This window comes from Hydractinia symbiolongicarpus, chromosome 1, assembly GCF_029227915.1.
Source record: "Hydractinia symbiolongicarpus strain clone_291-10 chromosome 1, HSymV2.1, whole genome shotgun sequence".
Taxonomy (NCBI): Eukaryota; Metazoa; Cnidaria; class Hydrozoa; order Anthoathecata; family Hydractiniidae; genus Hydractinia; species Hydractinia symbiolongicarpus.
This window is the reverse complement of record NC_079875.1, coordinates 27,820,575-27,833,369: the sequence shown is the minus strand read 5'-3', so window position 1 is coordinate 27,833,369 and position 12,795 is coordinate 27,820,575. Positions and strand designations below refer to the sequence as shown.

At 34.9% G+C, this 12,795-nt stretch overlaps 1 protein-coding gene across 1 annotated transcript; it reads right to left on the bottom strand.

Annotated features, from left to right (window-relative positions):
- Nucleotides 1–6,050: 6,050 nt before the first annotated feature.
- Nucleotides 6,051–7,022, bottom strand: LOC130648918 (uncharacterized). Its single transcript, XM_057455051.1, has one exon. The coding sequence runs from the start codon at nucleotides 6,785–6,787 to the stop codon at nucleotides 6,065–6,067; it is 723 nt and encodes a 240-aa protein (XP_057311034.1). The 5' UTR covers nucleotides 6,788–7,022; the 3' UTR covers nucleotides 6,051–6,064.
- Nucleotides 7,023–12,795: the final 5,773 nt, after the last annotated feature.

Genomic DNA, 12,795 nt, shown 5'->3' with positions numbered 1-12,795 from the left:
CGGTATCGATGGAAGCGGTTATGGCTTAAGCAATCCCATCTATCAAAATATAAGTAATAGAATACTCATGAACATGCACATATACAGAAACGACGAGTGTTTCAAACCGTCAAGGTTTCTTGTTTTCTCTTACGACGGCAGAGGCAGAAGTAAAAGTGAGGGCAATGATGGGCTCGCACCAACACGGTAAAGGTGGGTTAGGTCTGTGTCCGAGAGCTAAAATGCCTGCTTCCCGACAATGTTACTCTTACAGGAAGCTAATAACAAACACTGCAAAGGAAATAGAAGAAGAAGAACAAGTAGGTAGAGTTACGCAACTTCAGGTGCAAGGGTACTAGAGTAAATGGAATAACTACATCAAGCACGATCTCTCCTGGAAATCCTTGTTGGCAATGCAACCAAACTTAGTGTCATTCTGCTTAAGTTCGACCTACGACGTTCTTCCGTCCCCGGGTAATTTAAAGCGTTGGCGGATATGCACTGAATCCTCTTGTTTTTAATTGTGAAAAGAAATTGTGCACCACGCTCACATCCTAGGTGCCTGGAACCAAAAATGCCCAAAACACTTTCACATCCATATCTCTCAATTTAACCGAGGCAATTTCGTGTAGACACATTATACACAAAATTTTTCATTATATACAAACAAGAGATATTTCAGTCTACATTAAAGCTAATTTTTTCTTTAAAAGCAGTTTTTAGAAAGCAGTGCATCAAGCGTTATATATACAAAATGAAATTAAGCAAGAAAACACATTTTGTCTAATCAAGGTTGTGTTTAAAGAAAATGTCAGCTTAGCAAAACTTAGTTTCATTAATTAACACTAGTTGTCAAAAATTAACTCAGTATTATAATCGTCGTCGTCAAAGTTAGGAAAGTACAGTATTGTGCGTGATAGCAGTGCTCCCTCTGAGATAACATGTAACATCAATTATAAGAACAATTAGTAAAGAAACAAAAACAGAACATTAACATGTTTAATAATTTTAACGAAGAGTTATTCGTTTTAATGACTGGCATAAGTTCATGGAACAGATGTGTTCATAGTTGTTTTCTTTCGTAGTGCAAACGAGTACGAATTTGTACAAAAGTAAATTTGTTTAGTATATCTTCTCCTTCCAACGCCTTAGTGACAGCTTGTTTCGTTAAAGGACCATTAGCAATAAGATCCGAGCACTTTTGACGTAGCAGTTGAACATCTTTATCGCAAAATAAACTTCTTTTGCCCTAGCATAACAGAAAGAAAAAAAATAAGTATTATTATTATTAACAATTTTTTTTACATTGACGTGTAAAAAAAAAATAAAAAAAAAATTCTAGCTTCTCGGGAAAAGTCGCTAATTAAAGTCAATGAAGAAGGCAATTAATTTAGTTAATTTGACTTCTTTGCTTTGCATACCATCATCCTGAGATAAAGGATGGTTAGACTATAGCTTTTATTTTTGAGATCCTATATATTGCAAGGAAGTGGTATGCCAGAAAATTCGGGGAAAAAAACAAAACAACAAAAACAAATCGCAAAATGCTATAAATACTAAATAAAAGTCTGCCTGTCAAATAAAACCTAATCCATTAATATACGGTTTGCACAACCTACAAGGGCAACTTTCTGGATTCCATTTCTTAATTTTTGACTTAAACTCTTGTAACGTTTCAGATGTTTTTATATTTGATGGTATCATCTGCCACAATTTTGGCGCAAAATTTGAGATAGTTTCAGTGCCATAAGTAGACGTTTTTGCTGTGCGATAGCAAAGTTCTCTTTCATTTCTCAAATTATAAGTGCTACTACGGAACAGAAAAATATCACTTATTATATCAGGTGAGAGTTTGTTTTTAGCTTTATATATTTCTATAGCTAGTGTTTCAAGATTTTTTTCGTGTATCGTTTTTGATTTATCTCTATGTAACAGTTCCTTAAATGTTCATGTATGGTCACAATAGATTATTCGAAGTGCTCTTACATGCAGATTATTAATTCTGTTATTCAATGTTCTATTGTGGAACATCCATATCAAAGGACAGTAACTGAATTGAGAGGTAACAAAAGCCTTCATTATAACTCTTCTTTTTTGAGTATCCATGTAAGGTGCAACACGCGCTAACGCATGTAGTTTTTGGCTGGTTTTTTGACATAAGTCCGTTACATGCAAATCAAATTTTAATTTCCGATCAATTTTTATCCCTAACAGTTTCTGTTGGTCACTGTTTTCAATGTACGTGTCTCCAACGACAGCTTTTGTATCAAGTGGTAAGCTAGAAAGAAGATGGCTCTTTGCTTCATTGGCTTTCATACCGTTTTCAGCAAACCATATAAACATTCTTTTTGCTGTTTTTTCAAGGTCTTCCACAACTTGATTTTTATCAGACCCATACGTATATGGGGTGTTGTCATCTGCGTAGCTAGCTATATCAGTTTCAATCGTTATCAGAAATAAATCTATCAGAAAAACGTTGAAGAGTAGTGGGCCTAAAATAGACCCTTGTGGCACACCAAATAAGATGTCCAGTAACGTACTAAATGAGTTGTTTATTTTAACTCTTTGTTTCCGGCCAGTTAAATAGCTATGTATTAATCTCAAAGCATCCTTGTCAAACCCATAAGCGTGCAATTTAGCAATAAGTAAATCGTGATTTATACAGTCAAAAGCTTTAGACAAGTCTGTCAATAACGCTGCGTAAGATCCTTTATTATCTAGGCTTTTTTTACATTTTTCAATCATTGCTATAAGGCATTGCTGCGTACTAAAACCTCTCCGAAAACCACACTGCTGCTTGTTAAAAATAGGTTGAAAAAAAGCTTCAATTTGTTCGTATAAGCATTTTTCGAATATCTTAGAGATATTAGGCAGTATACTGACCGGGCGGTAGTTACACTTGTCCGTACGGTCCTCCTTTTTAAAAACTGGAATGACGTCTGCGTTCTTAAGGCTTTTTGGAAAATTGGATTGGTCGATGTTATAATTTATGCTATTGCACAAAACATTTCCAAAAATGTCAGAATTTTCCTGTATTATTTTCGTTGGAATGTCAGACTGCTGTCTAGTTTTATTTTTATCCAAATCTTTAATTTTTTTTGTAACATCAGATAGGCTGACTCGTCTAAAAGAAAGCTTTTTACCAGACTCGCCATAAAACTGTTTGATTTTGACAACACTTGGATGATTAGCAAATTTTGATAACGAGGTCTCAATATATTTATCATTAAAAATATTATCATTTTGTGGATTTTCATTTAGCTTGATTCTAAGATTGGGAACAAGGTTGCAAAAATAATCATTGAAAATCGATGCTATTTCAAGGTCATCAGTGATAGTTTTTCCATTTTCAACTAATGTTATCAGCTCTTTGTTTTTGACTTTCTCAGTAAAGCAAGGTTTAACTGTGTTCCAGAATTTTTTATTATCTGTAACACTTTTAATCTCTAAATTGTTATAGTAGGTTTCTTTACTTTTTTGTACTAGTTTGACACATTTATTTCTTTGCTTTTTAAAAGCAGTTTTATTTTCATCGCTTTTGTTTTTTAAGTATTTATTTCTTAGTCTAGATCTAGTCATTATTGCCTTATTTAACTCTTTATTCATAAAAGGTGCTTGGTTGGTTCTCAAATATTTCGTTTTCTTTGGAGCATGTATATTAAGAGTGTTCATGACTTTGTTCAAAGATGCTTCAAGATCAATACCTAAGAAATCGGTTTCATTTAACGATTTAAAAAGGTCCCCCCGGATAGTTTCATGGTCAAATTTTTTGTAGTCCCTATATTGTTGTATGTTCGGTTTACCTTTTTTAAATTTAGTTTTTATAAAAGTCACAGTCATCTTGTGGAAGTCAGATAAGCCTGTTTCCACAACATTAGTGTGTTGAAAGCTTGATGATTTGTTAGTAAGGATCAAGTCGATGCAAGTTGGGTTGCATTGGCTTTTAAAACAAGTAGGCTCTTTTACAAGGTTATGCAAACCATACATTTTTGCAAAATCAGAAAGTGGAATTTTGCTTGGTTCAGCATTGAAATCACCGATCACAAGAAGATTGTCATAAGTAGCAGAATGTTTAGCAAGTTCCTCTTCAATATATTGCAAATGTTTTTTCAAATTTTGTTTATGAGGGTTGTATACGCAACAGAGAAGCCACTTTTGTTTCCGCAGATTTATTTCCACTAATAAGTATTCTGCATGGTTTTGATTTGAAATTTACAGGTAATGGGTCGGGATGGAATATCTTGCCGTACATACAGCAGAATACCGCCACCGAAACAGTCTCGGTCTAGCCTGTATGGTTTGGTATAGCCATTGATAAAAAATTGTGCTGTGGGAAAAGAGTTGTCGATTTTAGACTCTAAGACCATCAAAATGTCAAGATTACCATCTACAGTCGCAGAAAGCATCTCAAATTTGTTTCTTATTGAGTTGATATTTATATGCCCAATAGCTACTCTATGAAGGTTTTTAATGCGCAAGTTATTTAATCTCGTATGAGCGTTTAACTCGCAGGGAATAGAATTGGAACTTGCAAAACACTGTGCTGGCTCAGAGTTGTTATGACTTTGTTCGCAAATTTCAGAACACCATGATGATACATAACTATCGTTAGTGTGATCATTGTGTAAAAAATTTGTAATTTGATTTTTATCCCCGTTTTCAAACACTTCTTTTTCAATTTCATTTGAAGTGCTTAACGAGGGTAAGAATCAGATTCTGCTTAGACCATCAACAAAATTTAAAGCCAAACGAGCCAAACCCCTACTATTCAAGTGAAGTTTACCTTGGTTGAGACAGTCTTGTTTCATATTGCTGCTATCAATAAATATTAAGTTTTTCGATTGACATAGACTTTCAATTCTTTGATTTGTGTCACTAATTTGTTTATTATAGTTGCCATCATATCTATTTACGATTCCAGAAATAAGGATTTCTATTTTCTTATCTTTATCAATTTCGCGAATTGTGTGGATAACATTCTTCAGCTTTTTTACTGTGCCAATCCCGTTCGTAATATCATTGGTTCCAGAGTGAATAATAATTGCATCCGGAAGTTTTCGTGAGTATGGCTTAACATGATCAAACAATATCTTCAGTTGTAGCACCAGGCTGACAACGAATTCTAACAGAGTCTGTCTTTGATATTCCGTATGGTCGAATAGTATTTCTAAATGATATTTCTTCCAAGAACATTCAGGGCAATACATTATACACATTGTACTTGTGATAATCTTTGGAGAGTGTACCAAAAAATTTAACCTACTACTTACTCTAAATAAAGATTTTTGCGGTGGAACACTACTTGCTGTACTTACAGCTTCCTGAAAAATGTGAAAATGTCAATTAGTTAATCTCAGGTTAAAGCTAATTCTCAAGTTTATTTGCCTTCCATGTAAATAGCACAATATACGATGTATGAGCGGTGCTAAATGCGTTTTTATACACCTCCCATAAGTTGCATTTACAGCTTACCAAAATATATTTTCTCAGTTATAAAATTTTTCAGGATTAATCAGGAATCGCGATTCAGAAAAGATATGATCATTTAACATAAAAGTAAGGAAACGAAACCTTAAAAACACTAGCATCTTATAAAAAGAATCAAAAACTGCAGATTTAAACAGAAGCAGATCCGCTACTTACAGCAGTAATTAAAGGCCGCTTAACAGGAGTATATCGCATTAAGCTACGGACTTTATCATAGATTTGCTTGATAGAGATATCAACAGGTACATTCAGCATAGGCCTTTTATCTCTTACTTTAAGCATCGATATATCCCTGTTTTCAATTTCTTCTTTAAACTTTTCCTGCATTGTTTGTACCTCCTCTATTCTCCATTGATGTCGTGGCGATGCATGCTCATTTATTTCGCCATTTTTCGTGGCGGAGTAGATAAAATTGATTTCGTGGGTCCGTCTTCCAAGAAATGTTGCCTTATAACACGTCCCGCAGTAACTACGGCTTGTTGTTTCTCGCGAAGGAAGTAATGTTTCTCGGCCGTTTTAAGGCTATGAGCCATCAGATCCGCAGCTTCTTGGTAATGTCCAGAGCTTGCATCTCTTAAACCCGCGCTTGTGCTTTTTCTCACCACATTACAACACAGATTATTTGGTTGTTTCGCTGGATCAAGGATCCCGGACTTACCCACAGACTATTGATTTGCTTACTTATTGAACCTGATGCAATTTGTTTTCCCGAACAGGAAACGAAGACATTATCGAACTCTAACAATAAATTAGCTTTGCGATTTGTAACAAAGAGTTTCAGATAAGCGTACTGTTCATGATCCAAAGATATGATAGCGGGACCAGAAAATGTAAACGTTTTATGTTTGCGAACCTTTACTAAGTACGTTGAATCGATTTCCACCGCTCGTTCCAGCTCAGAGATTGTCAAATTTGCTGTTACACCGGATCTATGTCCATTACTAAAATGAATTAGAGCGAGTAAATGGTCACGAATCGCACAATACTCTGTATTTGAAAGCACCATATTTTCATCCTGAGTTAACTTAGTAATTTTTCCCTTTGCCAGTTGCGCGTTCTTGCTCTTAAGATATGTTTGAACTTGTTGCGGTGTCACTATCAGTAGAAAATTTGTCACTTGACGCTCCCAATAACGGTCCCTCGCGCCTTTATTGTAGTTTTTTCGCCAGGAGCGGAAAACAACTTTCATTTGTTGAATATTCTCAATTGTTATACCTGGGATAACAACATCCTCTACAATCACGAAATTACAAAAGTCTTCTAGTGAATAGAGATTTTTTATAGAATCAGGCGCATGTTTTTTCTTAACACAATATCCCATTAAATAATTATTCCTCGATTTTTCTTTATTTAAGAGATCCACAATTTACAACATTTTTAGAAGACGTTCTATCCCTCATGCCTCCGTCTGGGCCGCAAATAAAGCTAAGGAAGCGATAAAAAAATTTAACTTCATCATTTGGCAAAACAATTTGCTCCGTTTCATCATCGTTTGACGGTAATTACTCCGAATCACTTCCGCTATTAATAGACTCACTCTTGCATGCTTCAGGCATCATCATGTATACCTTTACCGCGGAAGCATCAGTATTGTTAGGTTTGTAATTTTTCAACGGAGTTAAAGGATCTTGATCAATAGCATATTGTTGAGGTGATAGATTCGTTACTGTACAAGTTTTTTCTTTTTTTTTTCAATGATCTGATTCTGCTCTGTTTTTTATTCTTCGAAATTACTTTTTAACATGAATTTTTGTTCGATTGACAATATTTGTTTACGGGGAGAAGCCAAAGCAACATCAGATTTTAATGGCTTCGAAAACTTTGATGCATTTTTGAGTAAACTGTAGTATTTTGTATCGCGTTTCATCTTGTGAAAATTTAAAAGGTGGTCGTCTAACCTTTTCACGACTTTGACACACTGTCCCAACGGACAGATACGAAGGGTGTGATAGTCCTGCTTCGATGAACTTTCAGTAGCAGTATTCTTAATCTTTTTTTTTGTAAAAAAAAATGGCCGACTACCGCCTTGGCAGACTCGGCCGTCCATTTATGATCTTTTCCCTGAAGATGTCTCGGGAGATTATATACTGCCTTCTTACACACTGGACAGGTAAATTGTTGCCGTTTGTATTTACTCTATTAAAAATGAGATACTTGTAGGTAAGTCTTAATTTTCGACTCTTTTATAACTCGTAAAATATGTTCATGTGTTTCTAAACATAATTTTAATAAAAATGTAATTTGTGTAAAAATAACATGTGAAAAGTAAGACAAGTTTAACCAAATTCAAAGAATTGTTAATACCTTCGAAGGGTTCGACGCCTGTCACGGTAACATCACATTGTGGAGTTTCTAAACATAATTTTGATAAAAAATGTAATTTGTGGAAAAACAACATGTGAAAAGTAAGACAAGTTTAACAAAATCCAAAGAATTGTTAATACCTTCGAAGGGTTCGACGCCTGTCACGGTAACATCACATCGTGGAGCATCTTTAAGAGGAGGTTCTAAACATAATTTTGATAAAAAATGTAATTTGTGAAAAGTAAGACAAGTTCAACCAAATTCAAAGAATTGTTAATACCTTTAAAGGGTTCGACGCCTGTCACAGTAGCATCACATTGTGGAGCATGGTTAAGAGGAGTTTCTAAACATAATTTTTTTAAAAATGTATCTGACAGATCACAGAACTCCATGTGCAATACTTTAATTATATGCCAAGAATTAATAATACCTTCCAAAGGTTCGATCCCGTCGAAGGTAACCTCAAATTGTCGACCATCGTTAAGAGGACTTTCTAAATATATCAGGATATAATTTTTTTTTTTTTTTTCTGTTGGCACCTTTTCATCGCAGGATATCCAGACGGCTAGTGGCTCTACTTGAGCAACCGTACTGTTAGACGGGTGTTAAAGAAACAGAAATATGGTTTTTATCAGTGCAGGAAGAAAGGTATTCTTACCAAAGGGGATTCAACGAAACGGGAAAAATTTGCCAAAAAATGTAAAAAATTGCCTCCAAATTTTTGGACAGACAGTAAGTTATTACGGTTAATTATCTTGTGTTGTTTTTAGTTGTTTTATACATGCCTTGCTAGTTGATTCAACTTATTAAAACTTAAAATTTTGTTGTGCGGATCATGATATACCTGTGGGTAATTTTAGTGATATCTTTCTACCTTGATGGAACTGGCTGGGTGCATAAAACAAACCCATGCAAGACAGCAAAAACAACAAAAGAGGTGAAGGTTTAAGCAGAGAGTGTACGGCCAAAGGAAAAAAGGAGGGCAGTGGCAGTAGGATGGCTAAGTTCATGGTAACGATTGCGTATGGAAAAGCTGTAATTGAGTGTCGAAGGTGGTCTCAGTGGTGAAAAGTGCGCACATTTTTTCAGAGGTCGCTTTCCAGTAACGTTTGAACGTGGAAATAACTAGCGCAGGAGACTGTTCCTTCAAAATGGAGACCCTTCACAAAACTCTCGTTTGTCGCGTGATGCTATGGATTCCTTTCGGGTGCAGACTTTTCAAGATTCCACCTCGTTCACACCGACCTTAACCCCATTGAAAAAGACGTCTTTCATTTGGTTGGTATCCAGCTTAAGAAACAGGCCTTGGAAAGAAGACTTGAGAAAGAAACCTATGTGCAATTCTGTCGCCGTGTACACTTTTAAATTATCCTTCCAGAATTATTGACAAAACAATTGGTTCCATGCCAAAACGTGTTGATGAGGTTATAAAAGGTAAAGGACGTAGTACCCGGCACTAAGCTTGTGAAAGACCTTGTAAAATTGTGTAAGTTTTGGAGCAACGAGTAACCTTCGAGTAACCATAGGCTGTTTACAGGTTTTCTTAGCAAGATATGACGAGTAACACGAGTAAACGTACTGTATATAAAGAATGTATAGTATTCCTTTAATATAAAATATGGTTACTCGTGTTACTCGTCAATTTTGTTAAGAAATCTTCTAAACCCCCTATGGTTACTCGATGGTTACTCGTTGACCTTTTGTTTGTTGTTTTTGTAGGAAGGCATATTAAACTATATATGTGTGTAATAATATAAATTGACTTGTTGTATGCGCACACAACACCAATTGCTAAAACGTCTGTGTACAACATAATTCGTCTTAGGTAGAATGTCTCTGTGATAGAACAGAACCAAAGTAACATTAAATACGTGGTTGTTATTCGTCACAACGGATAAACAAAAGTTTGGCGAAACATCTAAGTTATATTGAAACTGACGGTAGGACGTGTTCAAGAAATCAAAGAAAGGGTATATTTAGTTTGCTAATGTCAATATTTTTTGCATGTATAAACCCATTCTTATTCCCCACTCACATCTAAAGCTAGCTAGCTTAAAACTACAGATTTAGATAGAATGACAATAGAATTTAGATAGATAGCACTTAGCTAGCTAGCATAAAAAAGAGTTGATTAATTTAGAGTTTTCCGTCATAAAGCTTCAACCGAAGATGCCAAAAAAGGAAGACCAAAAGGAATATTCAATGCCATTGGTCTTCCAAAGAAAAAGAGTGAAAAACTCATTCCATAGTGTATCACGGGTTATCAATGGCGCGTTGTTGATCACAAAAAACCTGCACCCTAAATTGACAGATCAATGTGTTCAATTAACATCTAATAAAGAATGCTTAGAAAATGAGGCCTGGAAAGAGCTATTTAGATTTTCAAAGAGAAAATAAAATTGGCTTTGTGAGATTTGCCAAAATGCTTTGGCAGAATCCCAATCCGTTGGATGTAACTGTTGCCTTAATTGGTACCAAATGTCCTGTATTGGTAAAACAAAATTACTGGCGAGACGCATATGGTTCTGCCGAGAATACTTTAAACAATAGGAAAACGTCAGCTATGTTGTTACGGAAGAAAAGGATGCAGTTCTGCAGAAAATGAAATTACACCCTCGTGTTGCTCCAGAAGTTCATTGCAAGTTTCCATGCTCGTACCGCACTGACAATTTCGGGATTGGTTATTGCTTAGGAATTTTTTTTAAGAAAACTGTTGTATTCAATATAGATTATGACCTCGTTCACCAATCAATTAGGGAAATGTAGGATGTTTCATACCATTTGCATTTGGAAAAAGTTATTAAGTCCAATATTTTATAAATCTTTTAAAAAACTACGGCTTAATAGACTTCCATATAATAGAAGAAAGTATTTGTGGAAGAAACTTTTTTGCGGTGTTCTTATAAATTGTTAAGAAATTAAATTTGCTTAATATATTTAGTTCTTCTTTGCTAAAAGTTATTCTGAGCTCTCGTTTGCAATTTTTTCCACCGAAGACAGGAAACAATTCATTAGCGAAATTACTGGAAAAAACTTAACTTTTATTTTGACTCTGCTTATTTTTCTCCGTTAAATTTTCTGTTTTGTAGCTGAGAAAAATAATGATCAGCCTCCGTGGTAAATAAGCAAGTTCCATTAAAGCCTAAATTGGGCACTTACAACTCAATGGCAGGTCCGCGCAGGGACAGAATACAGGTAATAATATTATAGAGAGGCAAACTTGACCCTTCGAGTTTCTTTACCACCCCCCACCCCCCCCTGGGTCCATGCACTTTTTAATTTTAGACCCTATACGGAAAATCTTGATTGAAAACTAATCGTTAGCTCGTGGAAAAATCCACGGATTCGGTAATCCTTTAAATTCACTTGTCGCAACAAAGTGGGATCGCATTTCTTTGTGTTTCACTCATTCAGACAAAATACGAGTAAAATTTACAGGTTCGGTCCTCAAAATATTGGTCGTCTACATATCCCTGGAATTGTTATTTCGTGCATCCTTAGCACGACGTTACGGTTGCCATTTTGAACATTTGTTCAGCTCACTTTTTCAACTTAGCAAATACGTCGATAGTCAGGAAAACCTGCCCAGTACTATCAAATCACAGTAAATTATTTACAATATTTATGTACAAAAACTATTCAACAACGATTCAGTTTCTTTCTCTATTGTACACATCATCCCTGTACATCAGCCCGATGCAATACAATGTGTCCAATTTTTTAGATTAGCTTACAATATTTCTCCACAAAATATCCATTCGTCTCCTGTCTTGACAAGTTGCCAATTTATTAAACCAAACTCCCGTGATTTTTCGAACACCCACCTTCTTCATACGTAATAACCAAAAATGTTCATCCGAGTCTTTTTGTGTGTATACAGCAACTACAGATCAAGGATGTAGCATGGCTTTTTGATTCCTAAAGGTAAATAATTTCAATTAGAGAATTTAAGTCATAGCATGACCTGTGCAAACTTCGATGCGAAATATCTGTCCGTAAAAATTTATTTCTTCAAGGTGATCTTTTTAAAAATGTTTTGCATTACTTATTCAGTTGTTTGTATGGTTGCATCTTTGGGTTGATTGTTCTCAGAATTCTTAAGTCTCTAACACAATCTAATATCATTGAAGCCTGGTCAATTGCAAAGAATAAACGCAAAAACTTACACGTCAAGTTTGAAACGATCTCTTGCGCATCTCTTTTTGGTACATTTGGCACAACTACGTTTTTAAAATGTAAAAATTAGCGTCTTTGTTCTACACATGTAAACACAAGATGGTGTAAAATTTAACATAAATTCTTACTTAAGCTAGAGTTTTGAGGAAAAACATCAGGTTCTGTATGTACCAGAGGTTCTAGAATTTAAGCAAATATATTTAAATACATGGCCATGTAGCAGAAGAAATTCTTGTAATATATTCACCTTGCATGATAATGATATTATCATTATCATGATAATGATATTATCATTATCATCTGCAGCTTCAATAATATCATCTTCGGATTGTAATTGATCTGAAGGTCCTATTATGAAATATTTTTAATTTAATTACAAGCTCGCTTTGGGGTGTGGCAAATTTTCTACCCGAAAGACTGCCTGGTCAGGATGACACCACCATATCCCAACATGTTGCTAAATTAAAACAACAAAAAGAACCTGTTGGTAGACGAAATAATAAGTTTCGCAATGAAAAACACATTTCCTGAGCTGAGAAATGCACTACTAATACAACAAGTTGTCAGATATCTTGGACATATATATCCGTTATTGACAGAAGGAGATCAGGCGAGCTTATTTTTTGTGAATTTTTCTTCAATCATCTAAATCTTGTTTTTAATAGACCTTTTTGTTATGTATAATGCTATTTTTTTTATATTATTCCCACGAAATGCTTCACATTTAGGTACTGCAAGAATTCAGAAGAGTTTCTGATTTTGATATAAAGGAAAAATTATACGAAGCTTTGAAAGGATACAAACAAGTGCTGTGCTTCAAAAGACGTCAGTTCTGATGTTGAAGATTGC

What these genes read in the sequence shown, in the direction of transcription:
- LOC130648918 (XM_057455051.1), bottom strand. Translation starts at nt 6,787, where the DNA reads ATGGGATATTGTGTTAAGAAAAAACATGCGCCTGATTCTATAAAAAAT.